The 24806-nt window shown below is 42.7% G+C and overlaps 1 protein-coding gene across 3 annotated transcripts in view; it reads left to right on the plus strand.

Moving 5' to 3' along the window:
- The first annotated feature begins 1479 nt into the window (after nucleotides 1-1479).
- LOC136690702 (potassium voltage-gated channel subfamily KQT member 2) overlaps nucleotides 1480-24806 on the plus strand; it is a 67886-nt gene continuing 44559 nt past the window's right edge. For all 3 annotated transcript variants that reach the window (XM_066662667.1, XM_066662665.1, XM_066662666.1), the window contains exon 1: nucleotides 1480-1911. In XM_066662667.1, the coding sequence (XP_066518764.1) occupies nucleotides 1619-1911 (293 nt within the window). In that variant the 5' untranslated portion in view covers nucleotides 1480-1618. The remainder of the gene's footprint in view (nucleotides 1912-24806) is intronic.

Consider the following 24806-nt stretch of genomic DNA (forward strand, 5'->3'; position numbering starts at 1 on the left):
AGAGAGGTCAAAAGACCCCTGGATGTGGGCACAGCAGCAATGGGAAATGTGACCTGGACCGATGGAGCTCAGCGATCCTGAACTAATCATTCGACATGAGAGCTCAGAATGCAAACAAATCCTCACAACAATGTCCCAAGCTCTAGGCTGAAGCCTTCCCAGAAGAGGAGCTGCTGCTATGATATTGGTGATGGATTCCCTGGTAATACCATTGTGTTCTTCTCAAAGCAAGTTGAGCTCCCAGTGACATTGCTTTAGCTGTAGGTCAAAGAGAAGATCTCAGAGGAGACCCCGCTTTGTAGCACTGTGTAATCAAGGGGGGGAGGGACTTAACTTACAGGGGGAGTGGCTCTGGGGGAACACTGGGTAGAAATCAATGAAAAAGGAAATATGTTTAGATGTGCTTTATACTCTTGCTTTGGATGATAGATGATAACTCCAGAGAGAGAGGGTGTGAAGCACAGTTGGTGCTGAGGTGATGGCGATGGAGGGCATTAGGAGGCTGAGGTCCCTATTTTGCTGTTGGAGAAAGGACACTGTGTCCTCAAAGCTGTTTAATGTGGCCTCAGTGCCCTGATCTCTGAGGACTGTGCCCTGTGCTGCTGCTCACCTGTCTACACCTCACTTCTTTCTCTCTCTCTGTGTTCCTCAAGAGCGCGCGTGCACACACACACACACACACAAAGTGCAGCAATGATGGGATTACAAAGGCATATTGGTTTGGAAATGTATTATCAGATAGATTGCAAGATAGCAATGGTAGTACAGTATTGTTATTTCCTCTCTCTCTCTCTCTCTCCTCATCTGCTCTTCTTCATCCTCTCCCCCCATTCACAGGCTTTGGCAGGTAGGGTGTCTGGTGAATTTATCAGAGTTGGATCAAAATTAGATTACCTCCATCCACAGTAGCTCACAATCCCACTCCCAGAGGACTCTGCTAATGCCTGGAAGCTCTCTGTATGTCAGTCTGTGTCTCTCTGTCTCCTGTCAGTGTGTGTGTGTGTGTGTGTGTGTGTGTGTGTGTGTCTAACTTACACATGCTCTTAAGATGCTTGCTCCCTCTTCTTCTGTTTGACCTCTTTCTGAATTCCCTCTTACCATCCTCTCTTCATTCTTTCTTTTGTTTATCACTTTGTTTCCTTTGTTCTGTCTCTGCCTCCATCTCTCTCTCTCTCTCTCTCTCTCTCTCTCACACACACACACACACACACACTCTCTCTCTCTCCCTATCTATCTTCTCTGTGTGTTTGTGATGTTTGAAATACTTTTCTTTACAGTGCTCCATATGTGTTAGCTCACCTCTCGCCGCCTTCTGAATTATTGAACACACTTGTGTGTTGTTAAGTGGCCGGAAGGTGCTGATGTAGGTGGGGTGGGGTGTTCAAGAGATTCAGAGAGAGAGAGAGAGAGAGAGTGTGAGAGAGAGAGCGAGAGAGAGAGAGAGAGAGAGTGTGTGTGAGAGAGAGAGCGAGAGAGAGAGAGAGCAACTGCAGCAGCCTCTCCTCCTCTCTCCTCTTCCCTATTGGCTTCTCCCACCCCCCCACTCTCTTACAGACGCAGCTCCTCGAGCGATGCTGCTACCTGGCGAAGGGCGGCGGAAAACCCCCACGAGCCGAGCATGGTGCAGAAATCCCGCAACGGCGGCGTGTACCCGGGCCCGCCGGCCGAGAAGAAGCTCAAGGTGGGCTTCGTTGGTCTAGAGGCGGGCGCGGCGGACTCGAGCCGGGACGGAGCTCTGCTAATCGCGGCCAGCGAGGCCAACAAGCGCGGCAGCATCCTCAGCAAACAGCGCTCCAGCATCTCGGGCAAGAAGCCCCCCAAGCGCAATGCCTTCTACAGACGCCTGCAGAATTTCCTCTACAATGTGCTGGAGAGACCGCGAGGCTGGGCGTTCATCTACCACGCTTATGTGTGAGTATGAGGAGGAGGAAGAAGGCTGAGGTGGGAAAACACGGGCTTGCTTTTTCCTTTTCTTTCTTGAGTCAGGTAGAGGGCCCTGGACTAACTCAGTCGGTTATGACAAAGCTTTCTTGGGCTTGTAGAAGGGAATATGGAAATGCATAATCAATATCAGACGTCCGTAACTTGTACCACACGCGGCACATGCTCTGTTTACATCCGTTTCTGACGGCAGCTGTGCTTGTTGTACCTATCACCTGAGCCCTCTAAAGGGGTACACAAAGTGGCCAAATGTGTCTGGACACCAGCTTCTTTAGCGTTTCTTATGGGCATTTGTGTAGAGTAGGTCCCCTCTTTGCTGTTGGAACAGCCTCTGCTCATCCGAAAGCCTCCAGACACCGCTGTGAGGGTCTGTTAACACTGTTCTGGATCACAAGGCTGTATTCCTTGGTGAACCCAGTTCCACCCAGTCCAGGGCTGTTGTGCTTTACACTCCTCTAGCCGACGCTTGGCTTTGGGCATACTGAACGAGGCACATGTGCTGCTGTTCTAAGCTGCAAGTGTCCATAAACTCTGCCGCTACCGTCTTTGTTGACTGCTCCTAACGTGCTGTCTGTAAACATCTGGACACGCAGTGCAAGCTGGGGGTTGTAGTTGAGGTGACGCTGTGGTGTTTGTTGTACTCGTTGCTCGCGAGGAGCGAGCCCTTTGTTTTGAAATATTGAGGCGCCTCTCGGCCCACGTGACTCGTCCATCGCCGCCGCCGCTGCTCTCACCCAGTCTCTCGTGACATCACACGACGGCGCGCGCCACTATCGGCTCCAACGAAGCTGAACGGTGGGCTGAAGGAATAAGGCGCCCTCGCGACCCCGCGCGCAAACAGCAGCTCTGTGATGAATAGGCCTGTGATACGCGCGTGATGAATGGGGAGCGTCACCGTCCGTCCCTAATTCTGTTTACAACGTGCGCGTGGGCGCCAGCCATACCACCAGCTCCAGGTGCTGACATGCCCAGTGGGCTCTAGTGCCTTTGTGTGTGTGTGTGTGTGTGTGTGTGTGTGTGTGTGTGTGTGTGTGTGTGTGTGCACCAGGTTTCACTCAAGATTTGGTGACCAAAATCACTTTCCACACTCATATTTTCAGAACTAGTCTCCTCTGTGGGGACCTGCTTGTAAAATCCTTTCAGTTTAAGGTCAAGACGAGTGCAGATTTAGGGTTAGGGCCCGTGTTAGGGGTAGGCAAGTAGTAGTCATTCTTATGGTTAAGGAAAGTCTCCAAGGAACGGTACCAGTCAATATTACGTCCCCAAATTGCTTGAAAATAAACCTACGTGTGTGTGTGTGAGTGTGTTTGGAAAGGTCGATACCACAGTGGAATCACTGTGCAGCATCACCTCCCCTAAACACACAAATAAAAACATATATCTAACACACACACACACAAGCACGCAAACAGTGTTTAATCTCGCTTGATTTACCGTGAGTCAGAGTAAAGCTAACTGAGTGGAGTGCTGCGTCTCTAGCAGGCGTTGCCCTCCGGTTCACCACCGCACACAGCCACACACACACACACACACACACACACGAGCAGCTCCGAGCTTAACGATATGTAACGGAGCCAGCTTCATCTCCATAAGTCCACGGACTGTTTCCGTTCGTTCCCCGTGCCTGTGTAAAAGATTTGTACAAAATCCTCAGACAACTGTATAGTTTAATAACAGGGTTCAGGACCACAGCTCTGTGGACAGCTCCAGCCTCGGCTACATTCAGCTGCCTCTTTAATGGACAGAGACCTTCAGCAGTGCTTGCAATGAAAAGCATGTTCAATCAGGGGCTATTGTAACCCCCCCCCCCCAAACACACACACACACACCCCTCTAGTGACATGAAATGGTTCCGTCTTGCTCCCACACCAGGCATGATCGGTAGGGGTTGGGAGTGAGGTTGGGAGTGAAGAGTGCCAGTGAATTGTCACGTCTCAGCTTCCTAAAGACAGAGCTGGCATCTAGAAGCTAAAAGAAAGGAAAGAGACATAGGAGAGAGAAATAGAGATAAAGCGAGAGAGAGAGAGAGAGAGAGAGAGGGAGGGAGAGAGAGAGAGAGATAGATGAGTGGTTGAATAACTTGTTGGACATAGTCCATGGAGAAGAAGGCTATTCTTGCTCCTATAACATTACACACTTTTGTAATGTTATACATCACAAAACATTTTCACTGAAAAGTCTTAGGGTTTACATTGCATGCCTCTTGTTTAGCTTAAAAATATTATATTTTTATATTATATAAAAATAATATTAATATATTATATATATATATATTATATATATATATATATATATATATATATATATATATATATATATATATATATATATATATATATATATATATATATTTATACAGAAGAAGAAAAAACATTTTAATTTTCAGTGGAAATACATCTTAAAATATTATATTCCAAATAATTTTGGAGCATTTCTATTGGTTCGTTCATCATAAAAAAGAGCTGCTCTATTCAAATATTGTAGTAAACTAAAAGCAACAAAAATTGACATAACTGCAAAATAGCCTGTGGTGGTGTGGCCCAGTGAGATATATTTACATGTGGTCCAAAATCCCTAGCACCACCCTGGTCAGACCAATAACAAGTGTGAGCTAGAGGGGTGTACCTATATCAACTTTGAGCTGATGGAACTTTTGATACAAACTGGAGTGACGTTTGATTTTCCAAAGTCATTGTTCAAAATTGGTACCTGGAAATGCAAAATCTTATATGGTTTAATGCAATGAGATCCTCACAGAAATGTTCAGTGTCTTGTATGAACACTAGCCAGAAATGCAGTCGTTTTTTCTTCATTGTACAGATTTGACACAGTTTATTTTAACTCTATCAATTTGTAGTTAGGCTTTAGTTCTGTATGTGGTTTCAGCACTATGGGTTTGTGGACAGCTCCTCAAAAAAGTCTCAGAACCAACAGTTAATTGAAAACCATTGCCTCAGTTATTGTGTAAAGTAGCCATTTCGGCACCAAAGGTTTGCGGACAGCTGCTACCTCAGTTCTGTATAATATACCCACAGGGGCTTGTGGACAGCTATTCTCAAACAAAAGCCACACACTTTACACCAGCTTTAATGCCTCACACACACAGGGCGATGAATTAATGTGAGAAGCCGGTGGGCTCATATTATACGCTGGGTTTCAGGCTTTTCATCTTCTCATTCATGTGACCCTTAAAAACTGTGAGGCTGTTGCACTTGTGTTAGCTTGTTGTAAATGGCAGAGAGGGTCAACCCCTTGAAAAGAGAGAACTCGGACAAATCCCTTCAACTTCAGTTTATCACTCTGAAAATGTTCAGACTAGGTTTGCAGGGAACGAGCTGTAGTCAGCGTATAACTGGCAGCTAATCAGAGCGGACAGGAGGGCAGGGGGAGAAAAAAATAAATAAAAAACATAAATAAATGAATAAATAAGCAAGAAAGCCTATGAAGCGTGGACTGTCAGTGCGTCTGCATGGACTGTGCTCATGTGCTGAGTGGCTCTGTTTGATGCCACTTCAACACAAATCAAACTTTTCTAAAGACATGCAGCTTATCTGGAGCATGGACATAGCAACTAAAGCCTTTTTCAATCCCTCTGCGAAAAAAGCACTGACTGATACAACATGGCTTTGCCAACACAGCAAGTGTGAGGATGTGTGATTGTGTTTTCTATTGTCAGGAAACCCTCCTCACCCCCCACTCCCCCATAATGCTGACTTCATAAATGTTTACAGGCCTGGGAATAGCCTTCACACTAATGACACTGCTGTACACACTAAAGCCTGTGTAGTACTCTGTGAGTCTCCTCTGCTCTGTGATGTTTGTCAGCGTCTTTCTCTGATGACTTAATGCTCTCCATTTTACAGATCACTTACTGAAGCCCTTCACCACAGAACAGGGTTAAATCAGGTCGTGTGTGTGTGTGTGTGTGTGTGTGTGTGTGTGTGTTTGCTGTCATCTTGCTGTACTGCACCAAGCTAACACGCATGTACACACACACACACACACACACACACACACACACACACACACACATACATACACACACACACACTGGTCTCATGGGACATTACATTGACTTCCATTAATTCTATGGGAACTTACACTAATCTAATCAATGACTAATAATACCCTAACCATAATCCTTCCAGAACTAAAACTAAACCTGACCATAAACCTCACAATAACCCTGTTCGGTACAACTTTAAATAAGAGTACATTTGTAATTAATCTGTTTATTACATGATTATTAATTAGGTTATAAACACCTTACAATCGTTTGTAACAGAGATAGAAAGGAACACAGTGCCCTCTTTTTTGACTATCAGTGAAAGTGTCAGAGAACGTATGGAAAATGTCGAGGTAAAGAACGTAAATGTAAACTCATATGTAAAGAACGTAGATTTCATACGCTAAAATTCACCACATTATCAATGTCTTAAAGGATATTCTATGGGTGGGTAATTGATTAAACTTGGTGGTTATAGCTTTAAACTTATTAACAAACATGTTCTAAAGCTGACAGTGTTAATGTTGACTGATGAAGTAAGATCTGAGGTTCAGCAGTGTAGATGGATGTGGGTTCACTATTTGACAAACAAACGGTCACTGTTGCCCTTTCTATCCATGTTATAAATGATTATTAATGATTCTTAATGTGTTTAGTACCTAATTAATAACCATTAGTCCACTCCCCTTGCGGCCAGTGATTCCGGGTAGGCTCCGCACCCACTGCGACCCTGAACTGGATAAGTGGTTACAGACAATGAATGAATGAATGATAATAACCATTAATACACAACCTGTAAACCATTATTAGACCTTTATAAGTGTAGTCCTATTCTAAAGTAGTACCTTATAATACGGGGACATGTGATTTTTTTTTGTCTCTATAAAAAACACAAAAATAAACCAATTTTGAATTCCATTATGTGATATATATATGGACCCCACACACACACACACACACACACACACACTCACACACACACATTTACTGACACACAGCTTTACGAGCTCCTGGAGCTACACTGAGCCATGAGAACGATGAGGTGTTGTTCAAGGTTCTGGTCAAAGTGCCTCCACCTGATGAGACAATGTTTGAGTGTGGTGAGTCATCTCAGCTGAACTCAGAGTTGCGGCGCTCTGTATTTCCTCAAACACAGGTTTACAAGACAATAAACTCAGAGTGAGGCTTCAGCAGCTGATGGTAAACAGCCTCTCTCTGATGAGTCTCGCATCTGTGCTCCTCTGTTACTGTGTGTGGAGGGTTGGTCTCTGGGAGCATGGCTGGTGTTGCCAGGCAGCTGGTTTTCCTGTGAGAGCTGTGATCTCTCTGAAGGTGTCCTGTGGTCGCTGGCACCAAGACATTAGCAGCAGATCACTTACGTCCTGTAAGCTGAGAGGTGGGACCTCCACTGTTGTGGGTCCTGCATATCCCACAGATGCCCCACTGGTTTGAGATCTGGGACATTTGGAGGCTACAGGGGCCCACATCTGTTAAGAAACAATTACAAAAATAATTGTTTTTGGTGCATGTCATAGTAATCAATTCTATTCACTTCACCAGTCCATGCTTTTAATGTTGTGGGTGACTGGTACATTACAAGAAAGACACCCTCCAGATTACTATGGCCTTCACTGTCAGCAGTGGCCCACTCAAAGTGCTATACTCTGATTAAAACCTTATTAGAACAGGGAAAAAAACACCAGCTGTTATTATTCTCAAATCTCATTGTATTCAACATCACAGCTGGACAAATAGCAGCACTGACTGTGAATTAGACTGACATTGTTCTCTAAACAATGAGGTCTGTCTTTTGTTTTGCACAGAATATCTACTTAAGTGAGTGGGTGTATGTGAGTGAGTGAGTGAGTACACAAGTGAAGATGTTTGTGTATGAGTACCTGAGGATACAGTGAGTGAGTGAATATGTGAGGGTCTTAGTGGGTGAATATGTGAGGATGTGAGTGAGTGAATATGTGAGGATGTGAGTGAGTGAATATGTGAGGGTCTGAGTGAGTGAATATGTAAGGATGTGAGTGAGTGAATATGTGAGCATGTGAGTGAATGAATATGTGAGGATGTCAGTGAGTGAATATGTGAGGATGTGAGTGAGTGAATATGTTAGGGTCTGAGTGAGTGAATATGTGAGGATGTGAGTGAGTGAATATGTGAGGATGTGAGTGAGTGAATATGTGAGGATGTGAGTGAGTGAATATGTGAGAATGTGAGTGAGTGAATATGTGAGGGTCTTAGTGGGTGAATATGTGAGGATGTGAGTGAGTGAATATGTGAGGTTTGAGTGAGTGAATATGTGAGGATGTGAGTGAGTGAATATGTGAGGATGTGAGTGAGTGAATATGTGAGGATGTGAGTGAGTGAATATGTGAGGATGTGAGTGAGTGAATATGTGAGGGTCTGCGTGAGTGAATATGTGAGGATGTGAGTGAGTGAATATGTGAGGGTCTTAGTGGGTGAATATGTGAAGATGTGAGTGAGTGAATATGTGAGGATGTGAGTGAGTGAATATGTGAGGATGTGAGTGAGTGAATAAGTGAGGGTCTGAGTGAGTGAATATGTGAGGATGTGAGTGAGTGAATATGTGAGGATGTGAGTGAGTGAATATGTGAGGGTCTGAGTGAGTGAATATGTGAGGATGTGAGTGAGTGAATATGTGAGGATGTGAGTGAGTGAATATGTGAGGATGTGAGTGAGTGAATATGTGAGGATGTGAGTGAGTGAATATGTGAGAATGTGAGTGAGTGAATATGTGAGGGTCTTAGTGGGTGAATATGTGAAGATGTGAGTGAGTGAATATGTGAGGTTTGAGTGAGTGAATATGTGAGGGTCTGAGTGAGTGAATATGTGAGGGTCTGAGTGAGTGAATATGCAAGGGTCTTAGTGAGTGAATATGTGAGGATGTGAGTGAGTGAATATGTGAGGATTTGAGTGAGTGAATATGTGAGGGTCTGAGTAAGTGAATATGTGAGGATGTGAGTGAGTGAATATGTCAGGGTCTGAGTGAGTGAATATGTGAGGGTCTGAGTGAGTGAATATGTGAGGGTCTTAGTGAGTGAATATGTGAGGATGTGAGTGAGTGAATATGTGAGGATGCGAGTGAGTGAATATGTGAGGATGCGAGTGATGCGAGTTAGTGAATATGTGAGGATGCGAGTGAGTGAATATGTGAGGATTTGAGTGAGTGAATATGTGAGGATGTGAGTGAATGAATATGTGAGAATGTCAGTGAGTGAATATGTGAGGATGTGAGTGAGTGAAAATGTGAGGATGTGAGTGAGTGAATATGTGAGGATGTGAGTGAATGAATATGTGAGGATGTGAGTGAATGAATATGTGAGGATGTGAGTGAGTGAATATGTGAGGATGTGAGTGAGTGAATATGTGAGGATGTCAGTGAGTGAATATGTGAGGATGTGAGTGAGTGAATATGTTAGGGTCTGAGTGAGTGAATATGTGAGGATGTGAGTGAGTGAATATGTGAGGATGTGAGTGAGTGAATATGTGAGGATGTGAGTGAGTGAATATGTGAGAATGTGAGTGAGTGAATATGTGAGGGTCTTAGTGGGTGAATATGTGAGGATGTGAGTGAGTGAATATGTGAGGTTTGAGTGAGTGAATATGTGAGGATGTGAGTGAGTGAATATGTGAGGATGTGAGTGAGTGAATATGTGAGGGTCTGCGTGAGTGAATATGTGAGGATGTGAGTGAGTGAATATGTGAGGGTCTTAGTGGGTGAATATGTGAAGATGTGAGTGAGTGAATATGTGAGGATGTGAGTGAGTGAATATGTGAGGATGTGAGTGAGTGAATATGTGAGGGTCTGAGTGAGTGAATATGTGAGGATGTGAGTGAGTGAATAAGTGAGGGTCTGAGTGAGTGAATATGTGAGGATGTGAGTGAGTGAATATGTGAGGATGTGAGTGAGTGAATATGTGAGGATGTGAGTGAGTGAATATGTGAGGATGTGAGTGAGTGAATATGTGAGGATGTGAGTGAGTGAATATGTGAGAATGTGAGTGAGTGAATATGGGAGGGTCTTAGTGGGTGAATATGTGAAGATGTGAGTGAGTGAATATGTGAGGTTTGAGTGAGTGAATATGTGAGGGTCTGAGTGAGTGAATATGTGAGGGTCTGAGTGAGTGAATATGCAAGGGTCTTAGTGAGTGAATATGTGAGGATGTGAGTGAGTGAATATGTGAGGATTTGAGTGAGTGAATATGTGAGGGTCTGAGTAAGTGAATATGTGAGGATGTGAGTGAGTGAATATGTCAGGGTCTGAGTGAGTGAATATGTGAGGGTCTGAGTGAGTGAATATGTGAGGGTCTTAGTGAGTGAATATGTGAGGATGTGAGTGAGTGAATATGTGAGGATGCGAGTGAGTGAATATGTGAGGATGCGAGTGATGCGAGTTAGTGAATATGTGAGGATGCGAGTGAGTGAATATGTGAGGATTTGAGTGAGTGAATATGTGAGGATGTGAGTGAATGAATATGTGAGAATGTCAGTGAGTGAATATGTGAGGATGTGAGTGAGTGAAAATGTGAGGATGTGAGTGAGTGAATATGTGAGGATGTGAGTGAATGAATATGTGAGGATGTGAGTGAATGAATATGTGAGGATGTGAGTGAGTGAATATGTGAGGATGTGAGTGAGTGAATATGTGAGGATGTCAGTGAGTGAATATGTGAGGATGTGAGTGAGTGAATATGTTAGGGTCTGAGTGAGTGAATATGTGAGGATGTGAGTGAGTGAATATGTGAGGATGTGAGTGAGTGAATATGTGAGGATGTGAGTGAGTGAATATGTGAGAATGTGAGTGAGTGAATATGTGAGGGTCTTAGTGGGTGAATATGTGAGGATGTGAGTGAGTGAATATGTGAGGTTTGAGTGAGTGAATATGTGAGGATGTGAGTGAGTGAATATGTGAGGATGTGAGTGAGTGAATATGTGAGGGTCTGCGTGAGTGAATATGTGAGGATGTGAGTGAGTGAATATGTGAGGGTCTTAGTGGGTGAATATGTGAAGATGTGAGTGAGTGAATATGTGAGGATGTGAGTGAGTGAATATGTGAGGATGTGAGTGAGTGAATATGTGAGGGTCTGAGTGAGTGAATATGTGAGGATGTGAGTGAGTGAATAAGTGAGGGTCTGAGTGAGTGAATATGTGAGGATGTGAGTGAGTGAATATGTGAGGATGTGAGTGAGTGAATATGTGAGGATGTGAGTGAGTGAATATGTGAGGATGTGAGTGAGTGAATATGTGAGGATGTGAGTGAGTGAATATGTGAGAATGTGAGTGAGTGAATATGGGAGGGTCTTAGTGGGTGAATATGTGAAGATGTGAGTGAGTGAATATGTGAGGTTTGAGTGAGTGAATATGTGAGGGTCTGAGTGAGTGAATATGTGAGGGTCTGAGTGAGTGAATATGCAAGGGTCTTAGTGAGTGAATATGTGAGGATGTGAGTGAGTGAATATGTGAGGATTTGAGTGAGTGAATATGTGAGGGTCTGAGTAAGTGAATATGTGAGGATGTGAGTGAGTGAATATGTCAGGGTCTGAGTGAGTGAATATGTGAGGGTCTGAGTGAGTGAATATGTGAGGGTCTTAGTGAGTGAATATGTGAGGATGTGAGTGAGTGAATATGTGAGGATGCGAGTGAGTGAATATGTGAGGATGCGAGTGATGCGAGTTAGTGAATATGTGAGGATGCGAGTGAGTGAATATGTGAGGATTTGAGTGAGTGAATATGTGAGGATGTGAGTGAATGAATATGTGAGAATGTCAGTGAGTGAATATGTGAGGATGTGAGTGAGTGAAAATGTGAGGATGTGAGTGAGTGAATATGTGAGGATGTGAGTGAATGAATATGTGAGGATGTGAGTGAATGAATATGTGAGGATGTGAGTGAGTGAATATGTGAGGATGTGAGTGAGTGAATATGTGAGGATGTGAGTAAGTGAATATGTGAGGATGTGAGTGAATGAATATGTGAGGATGTGAGTGAGTGAATATATGAGGATGTGAGTGAGTGAAAATGTGAGCATGTGAGTGAATGAATATGTGAAGATGTCAGTGAGTGAATATGTGAGGATGTCAGTGAGTGAATATGTGAGGATGTGAGTGAGTGAATATGTGAGGATGTGAGTGAATGAATATGTGAGGATGTGAGTGAGTGAATATGTGAGGATGCGAGTTAGTGAATATGTGAGGATGTGAGTGAGTGAATATGTGAGGATTTGAGTGAGTGAATATGTGAGGATGTGAGTGAATGAATATGTGAGGATGTGAGTAAGTGAATATGTGAGGATGTGAGTGAATGAATATGTGAGGATGTGAGTGAGTGAATATATGAGGATGTGAGTGAGTGAAAATGTGAGCATGTGAGTGAATGAATATGTGAAGATGTCAGTGAGTGAATATGTGAGGATGTCAGTGAGTGAATATGTGAGGATGTGAGTGAGTGAATATGTGAGGATGTGAGTGAATGAATATGTGAGGATGTGAGTGAGTGAATATGTGAGGATGTGAGTGAGTGAATATGTGAGGATGTGAGTGAGTGAATATATGAGGATGTGAGTGAGTGAATATGTGAGGATGTGAATGAATGAATATGTGAGGATGTGAGTGAGTGAATATGTGAGGGTCTGAGTGAGTGAATATGTGAGGGTCTGAGTGAGTGAATATGTGAGGGTCTTAGTGAGTGAATATGTGAGGATGTGAGTGAGTGAATATGTGAGGATGTGAGTGAGTGAATATGTGAGGATGTGAGTGAGTGAATATGTAAGGATGTGAGTGAGTGAATATATGAGCATGTGAGTGAATGAATATGTGAGGATGTCAGTGAGTGAATATGTGAGGATGTGAGTGAGTGAATATGTGAGAATGTGAGTGAATGAATATGTGAGGATGTGAGTGAGTGAATATGTGAGGACGTGAGTGAATGAATATGTGAGAATGTGAGTGAGTGAATATGTGAGGATGTGAGTGAATGAATATTTGAGGGTGTGAGTGAGTGAATATGTGAGGGTCTGAGTGAGTCTGAGATATGTGTGGGTGTTGGTGAGTGATTACATGAGGATGTATGAGTGAGTGAGTGAGTGAGTGAGGATGTAAGCAAGTGTGAGTGAGTGAGTGTATGCATTAGTGAGTGAGTAAATTAAAGTTAAAAAACACTTTTTATAAAATTCAGAAGATGGTTCCTGACCATCTGTTGCTCTTCAGTCGGTTTGTGCTGGAAACCAGTCTAATGTGTTTACAAAGCCCCAGTGTCTGTGAATTAGTGAAACAAACTCTCTCTCCCCCCGCACTCCCCCCCCCCCCTCTCTCTCTCTCTCTCCCCACCCTCTCTCTCTCTCTCTCTCTCTCTTTCTCTCCCCACCCTCTCTCTCTCTCTCTGAGTTTCTGTGGTAATTGAAACAGTGAATATAAACAAATTGAACCTCAGCCACTTACAAACAACAGTCAACATTTTTTTCTCTTCTCAAACATACCATTCTACCTTAAAAAAAAAACACCCTGAACGTAAACAATCCATAGGGGACTGCATTCACCACAACCGTAGACGTCCCCTTTAAGGACCCATTTTGAGAGGTGACTCATATAACTCATCTTTCAGTTTGTACAGCACTGTACTGAAAAAATCCCCCCCCCCACACACACACACATACACACTCTCTCTCTGGTGGGTGTCAGGGGTTAATGTCAGTGGTCATGAAGTGGGGGGGTGGCTGAGAGCTGGCATCACGGTGCAGGCTCTGAGCCAAATGTTTAATGAAGCAGATAACACACACCTCCGTCTAAAGCTGAGTCACATACGAGCAGAACTAACGGCTGCTGACCACACAGACGTCCATCCGTCACACGGACCGGTCAGTCACTCCAGTACAGTACACACAAAACACCCAGATATGGGACAGGTTTAGATCTGAAAAATGAAAAGACTGGTGGAAGAATAAAGGGTTATACAGAATAATATACGGATGGATGGAGGCAGAGGCTTTAAAAGAATGAATAATGAATGGACGAATGGATAAAGGCATAGAAGGACTAGGAACATTTTTGATGCCTATGTCCAGAATAACAACTGCAGTGTGTGTGTGTGTGGGTGCGCACGTGTTAGTTTGGCGCAGTACAGCAAGCAGAGTCCATGTCTCTAGAGGCCAGTGATCATGATGCTCAGTGTGTGTGTGTGTGTGTGTGTGTGGAGGGGTTTAATGTGGTCCAGTAGAGAGCATGTGTTGGTATTTAGTGGACAGTGCTACTCTCTGGCTCAGCTCCATAAAATCTGACCAGTGCAGATGTCACTAGCCAGGAGTCAAATGAGTCAAAACACTTTAGAGTCACAATCACACCGCTCCAGCCAGCCTCGCCTCAGCTGACCACTCAGGTCACACCGTCTTCTCTGGACATGGGCCTTATTGTTTTTACCCGTTGAGGCCAGACTTCAGGTACGAACAACCCAGCTAAACCTCTCCACACCAGGCACGTCTCCCTCCTCACACACTGCCGGTGCGTCCAGGGAGCGGAGTATAAGGCTGTGGTGTTGTTGTAACTTTGACCTTCGGCTGCTGTCGTGACCATAGCATCCCCTGTTAATTATTAACCCTTTATAGTACAGTGCTGCTCTCTGGCAGCTGCCTGTGCACTACTACAGCGACCTTGATAACAAAAGTAAAAACAAAAAACTGTCAGTCTCTCAGGCCTTAGCCTTGGATCCAGCAGGTGCTTTGATAAGTTTTTAGAGCCTTTGTTCAGATAAAAAAAAAGCGTACGTGAGATGTTTACCAGGATTCTGCTAGACTATAATGAGCCTCTTCAGCATCACTGACCAGCCTTCCCTGTTCCGTATTATTATAGTATTTTGCATCATATTTTGAACTGGAGCTATAGTATATTTGTGGTTTTCCAAGCATTACAGCATCTAGGAATTATTGACATTTTCACAGTTCAATGGTTAATACATTTTTAGCTCCTTCACTGGGTTTATGTTTGGGAGCCTGGGTCATAAACACAGACTGACCATCAGGGGAATTCAAATATAACATTCCTTTCAAATCAAAGCAAGCAACTCTCAAGATATGGTTGACAGAGTCAAACACAGAAGCCGCCGCCTCTGAGGGAATATGTGCTACACTGATCCATGAACATTCTGGATTGTGGTCAGTGCTGTGTATAACTGTTGCTGAAGTGGTCACTTGTGGGAAAATTCATGCTATTAATAAGAGTCTTGGTTTGTAATTCATGTGTTTCCTACTGGAGAATCAAGTAAAGAAGAGAAGAAATAACAAAGGCATGTTTCATTTGGAAGGAAAGCCAGTATCATCAGTAGTGTCCGTTGGCGTAGGAACCATGGGGGATGGGGAGGGGGACGTGTTCCCCACAAAATTGGAAACAGCTGCATTTGTCCTGTCCCCCAACGGAAAATTATACCACGGAGAGAAAAAATATGCTTTGTGTCACAAATTTTTATTTTGAAATTGTGCCAGTGAGATGAATGTGTTTTGGCAGCGAGTCAGAAAGGTGGGTCTCCTTTCAGCTTTCGTAATGAGAGTAAGACTTCTGTCATTTATAGGTTTTTCTGGCAGAAATGAATACCATGTTTGTTTGTTTTTTTAATTGATATTTAAATGGATTTAGGTGTCCATATTTACCTCTTTATTGTACGTCCACGAATGCTATTCCACCTCATTATAAATGCAGTGTTTTGGGTATGGGGTTGGCTTTGACTCAGTAAAACTCTTCCCCACTATATCAGACTCGCTCCTACGCCCTCGGTAGTGACCATCCAGTACCTCACATGACTTATTAGTCTGTGGTTAATGAACTGAAGTGTGCTAGAGGTGGCATTTGTGAAATGTGTGATGGCTAAGGACACTGAAGGGAAATCTCACATGACAGCTCCACATGCAACGGACCCTGATTGGTCATTCCAACTCTCAGTCAGGGTTACGCTTTCAAATTATTTTATATATATATATATATATCACCCTCTCCTTGTTCCTAGTAAATAAACAAAGTGTTTGGTTACTATATGATTAAGACTTGTGTTTTATTTAAATGATCTCTGCTCTGATTGGTCCGTTTTTGTGGCCCTGTGTAAAGTTAGTGAGAGTGGACAGAGGTAAGGTGCTGTAAGCTAAAGAAGTGGACATATGTGTTGGCATTTTGACAATAAAATTTCTTTCTCTCTCTCCCTGTCTCACACACACACACACACATACATACACACACACATGCATACACACACACACACATATACACACACACACACACATGCATACACATACACACCATACACACACACACATGCATACACATACACATACACACACACACACACACATACACAAACACAAACACACACACACACACACATACACACACACACACACACACACACACACACACACACATATACACACACACACATGCATACACACACACACACACACACACATGCATACACATACACACACACACACATACACACACATACACAAACACAAACACACACACACACACACACATACACACACACACATACATACACACACACACATATACACACACACACATGCATACACACACACACACACACATACATACACATACACACACATACACACACATACACAAACACAAACACAAACACACACACACACACACAAACACACACACACACACACACACACACATATGCATACACAGCAGGGCAGTAATGGTATAATCAGCATGGGCTCATAGCACATAACGTTCTCCTGAGTAGGACCATCGATCACACACACACACACACACACACACACACCACAAACTGCACTCTTAAATAGCTCATGTTTTGTCTCTGTGCTTATGACAAACACCAAAGTGAATAATTGTATTATTCAGTGATGCACATCTTGTATCATCTCTATTTAAAAGCATGAAATTCAAGAGATCAGCCTGGGACTGCTGCACATGAGCATAATCTCACCATTCCCAATTCCAAATGAGAGCCAGAGGGCTATAAACCCTCCTGCATGTTTTGCTCCACAGCTAGAGAGCTGGAACACCCTCCTATAACACCTGTGTTGAAGTGACTCATACTGTCAAAGTGGTTACTGCAGAAGTTTGAGGGACAGCCCTGGCCTAAAGGTTACACTTTTAATTCCACCTTAAATAGTGCTACAGTGACATTCCGGTGCCTAGAGGCCCTCCCTTTCCACCTTAAATGCATTAGAAATTACAACATGGCCTTGGTAGAATTATCCTTTTCTTAAATGGTGCAGGTTTTCTGTTGCCAGTAGATCTTTTCATTCCACCTTAAATGTAGTAGTGATTATAATGTGGCACAGATAAAGTGATATATAAGCGCTGCACTGATCGAGCTGAAATGTAAAATTCTCGCAGATCTGGGTTTAGGAATGAAAAATGAGAAAATAAGTTTGTTTGCAGCTGGTAAAAATCTACTCCACTCCCTTCCCTGCCCTGCCCTGGTGCTCTGAGAACTGAGACTGCGACAAAATGGAAAGCAATGGAGGCATGCTGTCAATGTTTTCTAGAGTCATTCCTCTCCACAGACCAAAGTCAGATTGGTAGGTGGACTGGGTATGTGAAGTTGTCCTTAGGTCTGAGTGTGTGAGTAACTGGGTGAGTGTGTAATGCCCTGATGGGCTTGGGCTGGAACCCTGTGCAGGGTGTGTTCTGGCCTTGTGCTGTTGCCTGTTTACTGAAATATCTGTTGTGTGATGAACATGTTGTTGTAGATCACCTGCTGTTGCATTGTCCTCATGGATGCGGTACACTGATGCTGGTGAAGACTTCAAAAAACAGCATAACTCTAGAAATTAATGTAATTCTTTCATATAGGAGTAATTTACAGTTCAGACAGAGGTCTATTACAGCCCCTGCAAAAGCCATTTGTGATTGAATGGGTAGATTTAGCTCTTTCATAGAAAGTACATCATCTATTAGAGAAATGCATTCTTCACAAAATGTCACATGTTTTTTTATATCTGAATCATAATGCAATATTCCCTTATTCTTGGATTTACACAGTTACTCATTACACCTTCAGGGGCTTTAATGACATGCCATTCTAAATCTATAGGCATTCATACTGAGTTGTTCCCTCTTTTGCATCTGCAACAGCTTCCACTCTTCGATGAAGTCTTTCTACAAGATTTTGAATGGTGTCTGGCTCACAATGTTAATTCTAGTTCAACCCAAAGTTGTTCAGTGGGGTTAAGGGTCAGTGCTTTGGGTTTTGGCCAGTCCAGTTCTTCCACACCAAACTGACCCAACTATGCCTTATGGACCTTGCTTTGTGCACTGGGGCACAGTCATGCTAAAACAGAACAAGGCCTTCCTCAAACTGTTAAAGCGTACACTTGTCCCAATGTCTTGGTATTCTGAAGCATCAAGAGGCCCCTTTACTGGAACTAATGGACCTAGGCCATCCTCTGAAATACAACCAGATTAGTATTATCCCTTCTCCACCAAACTTTATAGTGGACACAGTGCTGTCAGACAGGTAACATTCTCCTGAAATTCACTTATTAAGACTGCCATGTAGAGAAGCATGATTTATCACTCCATTGAACATATTTCCACTGCTCCTGTGGAATCTGATTTATATTGTAATTAGTGAGTGTTTTCTTGAAGGTCCCGGAGCTTAGTTTTTTATGCTGTCGTTAAAGGACTCTTGTGCACTGTGCACCACAGCACTCTGTGACCCTGCTCTGTAATTTTACACGGTCTGACATTTTGTAGCTGAGATTCTGTGGTTTCAAAGCACTTCCAATTTTCACAGACGATATAAGAGGGAAGACATTTCATCAACTGACTTGTAGCAGCTGTTGCATCCTACTGCAGTACCATGCTCAAAAAACAGCTCATTATTTCATTAATGTTATTAAGGCAGACTGCATGGCCAGATGCTTGAGTTTATACACCTGTAACAATGGGGACTGCTGAATGTACCACCAGAATTCAGGGACTATGAGGTGTGTCCATAGTGTATGCCACTTCTTTCTGTTCGTGAACTATAGTCCTGTTCAGTACAATACACATTAATCACCAATCAGCCCTAATATTAAAGCCACCTCCCTGTCTCTTCACTCATTGTCTATTTTAGAAGTTAGACTTACCATAGAGGTGCACTTTGTACTTCCAGTTAAAAACCATATTCCTTCAGTTACTCTCCTGTCCTCAGGACCACCACTGGACCACTTCAGTGCAGGTGTTAGTTGGATGGTGGCTCATTCTCAGTGCTGCAGTGACACTGAGATGGTGATGGTGAGTTACTGTGTGTTGTGTCGGTACGATGGGACCAGACAAAGCAGTGCTGCTTGAGTTTTGAAACCCTTCAGTGTCACTGCTGAACCACGAAATGTCCACCATCCAGAAATCTCCAGCCAAAAGTGCCCTATGGACACTGATGAAAGACTAGAGGACGACCAACACAAACTGTGCCGCAGCAGATCAGCTACTGTACTTCTGATAAAGCACTAGGCTTTAAACCAATGACACAGATCTGACCTCAGAACACAGTGAACCGACTCATACCTGATATATATGACTCATACAGTCATAATTTCACTGGAGGTTTGTTGTGAAGACTCATGTGGGCAGAGCTGCACCGTACTGCTTTCCTCAGTGACAGGACAATTCAGGTGGATTTCTTTTTACACACAGCTCTATCACTACTTCCCAATGATGGATGCGCTGACACACTGCTGCAGTGTGTGTGTGTGTGTGTTTGAGTAAACATATCATAAACACAACTAATCACTGACAGACACATTTTGTAGTGAAACGCACAAGCGCGCGCGCACACACACACACACACACACACACACATAAAAACAACAGCCAAAACAAACTCAATGTGATCTCTCCTCTTTCTCTCCACTCTCTTTTCTTTTTTTGCATCCATTTCCTTCTCTCACTGTTTTCTCCGCACTCTTAATCTTTCTCTTCTTTTCTCATCTTCTATACCACCCCCCCCCCCCCCAAACTTTCTCTAGCATTTCTCTGGAGGTCTGAGGAAGGAAAGTTTGGACAGTCAGAGTTGCCAGAATACCCTCTGGACGTCTCTTGAAGCTCTTAGGTTACACATTCTGACTCAAGGCTTTGTGTGTGTGTGTGTGTGTGTATGAGAGAGAGAGAGAGAGAGAGAGAGAGAGAGAGAGAGAGAGAGAGAGAGAGAGAGAGAGAGAAGATTTGTAGGGTGAGGTTTGTCACCATTTCTTACATAAATAAGAGTCCTTCCCACTCCAGCGAGGGCTGTTTATTTCTGTAGAAACGAGAGTGATGCGCTCGTAATCAGCCGATCTGTCTCTGTCATTCTCTCACTGCTCTCACTGGGCCAGATGTGATCTCGTAACAAGAACATCTGGGAACAACTAGTTATCAGTTTTATTGCTGGATTTCAGCAAAAAAAAACTTCCTCTAACGAGTGTAGACCCCTATAAATTCTGCCACACATTCTGTACAACAACCAACAAACCGTAGATAACAGGGGAGAACATGTCTGTGGTTAAGGCACATAATATCATTGTCCAAAGTGAAAATGTACTTCTGTTTTGAACACAGCAGTTGCCCTTCATACTGTGTGAAAATGTCATTACGTGTGAACCAATAGAAATGCTTCAAAATTACATTGATTCCATTGAAAATTAATTGTTTTTTCTTATATAAAGATAGTATCTTGAAGATAAATGTTTTTTTTTATCTCAGTGGGTATATGTGTCCTCCACACAGAACTTTTTTTTTTGTTTTGTTTTTACTTTTCTGGAAACTATTTGCAAATTGTGTGCACATTTTCTTATGTTTTTCAACAGTTTGGCAATTCCATTTTTTATTTAATCCTACATATATGCATTTTAATTTGTGCCCACATCTGTTCTCAGAATTTAGAAATATTTCTCTCAAATTCTTTAAATCATCTTTAAATCAATTTTTGAATCTAAGAAACAAGTTTATATTCTAATACAAAACAATACATAAATAAGCCTCTCTCTTTTGCTCTGTGTCTCTATCCGTCTGGCTCTCCGCTTTCTCCTTCCCTCACTTCCACCCCCCCCCCACACACACACACACACACTTTCTCTCTCTCAAACACACACACAAACTTGTGTAAGTTAAAGAACAATGAGACACTGATTTATGAGAAGAAACATGGCCTGGGTTTAACCGAAAGGGGCTGGGGAGTTGTTAGTTGTGTATAACACAATTATGCCCTACTTTCCACAAATAACTGAGATTAAAGCAGAAAAGGCTAGAAACATGTTTGACTCTTTGTTTCGTGGCTCCCATTCATGGCGGTCTGTACATACTCTGGCTTTCTGGAGTCATGTTTTTGGTGTAGGAGCTGTAAGCTGGCATCGGTTTATGTTCTCATTCACACGTTGAGGTCAGAATGTCTTATGGTGTGTTTGTGTGCGTGTGTTCTTGTTCTGCACATCACCTGCAGTGAAAGGAGAACGGAGTATTCTCTTCATTTTGCTTCTGTTTGTTTACAGCCATGAGTCATTCCACAGCGGCCCCGCCCACATTTATCATCTGACTGTCTGGCTCCTGTGTTCTGGATCAAAATGCCAGGAGCTCTGTGTAAATGAGAATGATGGAGATTTGTGTATGAGTAAGATTTGTGTGTGTATGTGTGTGTGTGTGTATATGTGTGTGTGTGTAAAGCTGTAGGCTGTGAGAACTCTAATGGAGTGTCACGACTAGGTGGGCTGAGTGTACCTGTGATATCACTGATGGCTCATGGAGGGCTTTTTTTCATCTGGAAAAGTTTAGATCATCCCCTTCCTCCAGGGAAACATCTGCACAGTCACTGCTCCCCTCCAGTCCAATCAAATCAGCCCCACACTCCAGCAGAACCTGCTTCGCATTCATTTCAGTTGCTGTTCCTTCATCTGAGACTGAGAACCAGCGGCGTTTACAAATACAGCTTACAACACAGAACATGATGCGGATCTCTTCTCTTCTCTTCACTCCTCCCCCACTATCCTCAACTCTCTTCTCTTCCATCAACTTTACCTATTCTTTTATTTCTCTCGTCTTCTTTTGTCTCTCCTCCTGTGCTCTGTCTGGTCTCTGTAATATTTGAATATTGTTGGTGTTGGTGTTGGTGCTGGGTCTGTAATGGATGTGCATTTCTGAAGTTGGCCCCCAGTGTCAAGGAGAGGACACACACACACACACACACACACTCACAATTCTGAGAGACACGTTCCCCCTCCCATGTCCCTCTCCAGCACAAAGTAACATTCTTATAGAAAGAAGTTAGGCTGAGTGCATTTAGAGTAAAACTGCACTGAATTCCTCACTTTGTCTTAGTTCTTATGGTCCACTGCATTATGGATGTTTATTATGTGCCCTCTAACAAACCTCCAGTTTCCTCCCACGGTCCAAAAACTCATGTTGGTAGGTGGATTGGCAACTCATAAGTGTCCATAGGTGTGAGTGAATGTGTGAGTGTGTGTCGCCCTGTGAAGGACTGGTGCCCCCTCCAGGGTGTGTTCCCGCCTTGCGCCCAATGATTCCAGGTAGGCTCCAGACCCACCGCGACCCTGAACAGGATAAGCGCTTACAGACAACGAAGGAATGAATTAATAAGAACTGCCATTCACATTGTGTCAAATCGTTCAGAAACACTGCACAACAGTAATGACCAACAATAGCCTCAAATAAAATCTTCTTACATTAACTATTAAATTAGCTTTTCTGGAATTTGTTCTGATAGCAATTCTATTAAAAATTATAGACGCATATTGAATGAATGAACATATGCCCACCCTATTAACAGAATAGTTGTGATTTTATATTTAATGCAATAAAACTATGAATCCGTGCTTTGATAATTCCTTTGAGCCTTGACTTAACCGACAAAAGCACAAAGAAAGTGTTCCATTGATTCTACTGAACAACATGACTATGTTCTGTACATATGAACACATTTAAAAATGAATGCTTTCAACATTCTTGACAGGACAGAGACAAAATAAGAGTGAAAGGTAAAACACACATGTGAATATTGTAACTCTCTTCTTTCTGGCATTAGCTCCTCACTACTACATAAACTCCAAATGGTCCAGAACTCTGCTGCCCGTCTCCTCACCCACACCCGGTCCCACCACCACATCACCCCAGTTCTCCACAACCTCCACTGGCTTCCTGTTAAATATCGTATTCAGTTCAAAATCCTCCTTCTCACCTACAAAGCTCTCAGTAACCAAGCTCCCTCTTACTTATCGGACCTTCTTCAACCATACACACCTAATCGCATTCTCAGATCTTCCTCAGCCGGTTTACTCACCATTCCCCCTTCTAAGCTGCGTAGTCTTGGAGATCGAGCCTTCTCCAGACATGCCCCCCGCCTCTGGAACTCCCTTCCTCCAGAAATTCAACAGTCAACATCTCTATCACTATTTAAATCCAAACCTGTTTGCGGCTGCATTTAATCCCTCTGTTTCTGATTAGCCCTTGTTTTTTTTTGTTTTTTTTTAAACCTTGTTCCTGTTTTGTATCATTGTATGTTATGTAGTGTTATGGATGTGATTGTCTTTATGTGTTCATCTGATTGTAACAGCGTCTTTGGGTTACTGAAAAGCGCTTTAAAAATTCCATTTATTATTATTATTATTAATAGAAAAGGTATAAAAGGAGCATGTGGCGGAGTCTCTGCAAGAACAGGAGGGTCATGTCTCACAACTTTGTTGCCAAACTTTGTGAGAGGATTGTCTTAAAACTTGCTAAATATTGTGGTCTTGTAAATGTGCAGAGCTTGGCTTTGCAGACACAATAAGTGTGTGCTACACTGGCCTGTCTGTTGTCCAGATCTTTCTTCTATGGCACATCATTAAGTATCAGCCCGCTGAAATTACACTGGCAAAATTGTAACTAGTACCCTCAGTTCCCAAAAAGGAAAAGGAAAAGTAATGAAACAGTGGTTTTAATAAAACAAACTTCTGTCTTCATGGTCTTTAAGTCCATTTGTAGACCCTGAGAGTACATTTCATTCTCTTCCCAAGAAAGCAAATATCCCCATAGTGGAGAGATGCTTTGGCTAATGCTTAGAGACATCTTGTGCTGATGTTTATCAGAGTGTCATATGATAATCTTAAAAGGCAGAGAGTGCTGTGTTCTGTCTGACAGGAGTTTAGCAAGAATAATAATCCCAAAAGCCTTCAAGAACATATGTTTTCAGACTTGGCAGACTTTATATGCAACAAAAACAACTGATACCTTTTTAAGATGAGGAACAAGAGGCATGTTTTTACTGGTAATATGATAATATAGTGGGTAAAAACTATGGAACAACAGTATAACTGCTGGTGATATGGAACAGAATGGGTTGTACAATATAATACCATGCATTTACATTTATCACATAAGTCACACAGAATAAGAGGACATTTCATTACATTAAAGAACAGCTTAAAAGTGGAACCTCTGTTAAACCACATCCCAACACAAGAAATGTAATCAGAAGCTAAAGAGAATTTAGCTCATCTGTTTAACTTCCATCTTATCGAAATCTGTAACATATCATTACTTCTGGAAAACAACGGAGTAATAACAGAGGTCACCTGACTAATATTTTACCCATGTGTAATTCCATGTGAGTGAGTATGTTATTACCACTATCAAGGCACAGTTTTGTAATTACTAATTAGTTTTGTAACCATGACTCCATCCCCAACAATTACACTGTTGTTATAGAAGTACTACACTTTATATAAAGCAACACTAGTAGTATTTTTTTACCTTGAAATTTACAGCTTCAAAATTATTGTGATGCTTCACTGACCTGTAAAAGAAAGAATAGAGCTTCTGTGCAGAAACTGCACTATGTAACA

This window comes from Hoplias malabaricus, chromosome 3 (assembly GCF_029633855.1).
Source record: "Hoplias malabaricus isolate fHopMal1 chromosome 3, fHopMal1.hap1, whole genome shotgun sequence".
In the NCBI taxonomy this organism is placed as follows: domain Eukaryota; kingdom Metazoa; phylum Chordata; class Actinopteri; order Characiformes; family Erythrinidae; genus Hoplias; species Hoplias malabaricus.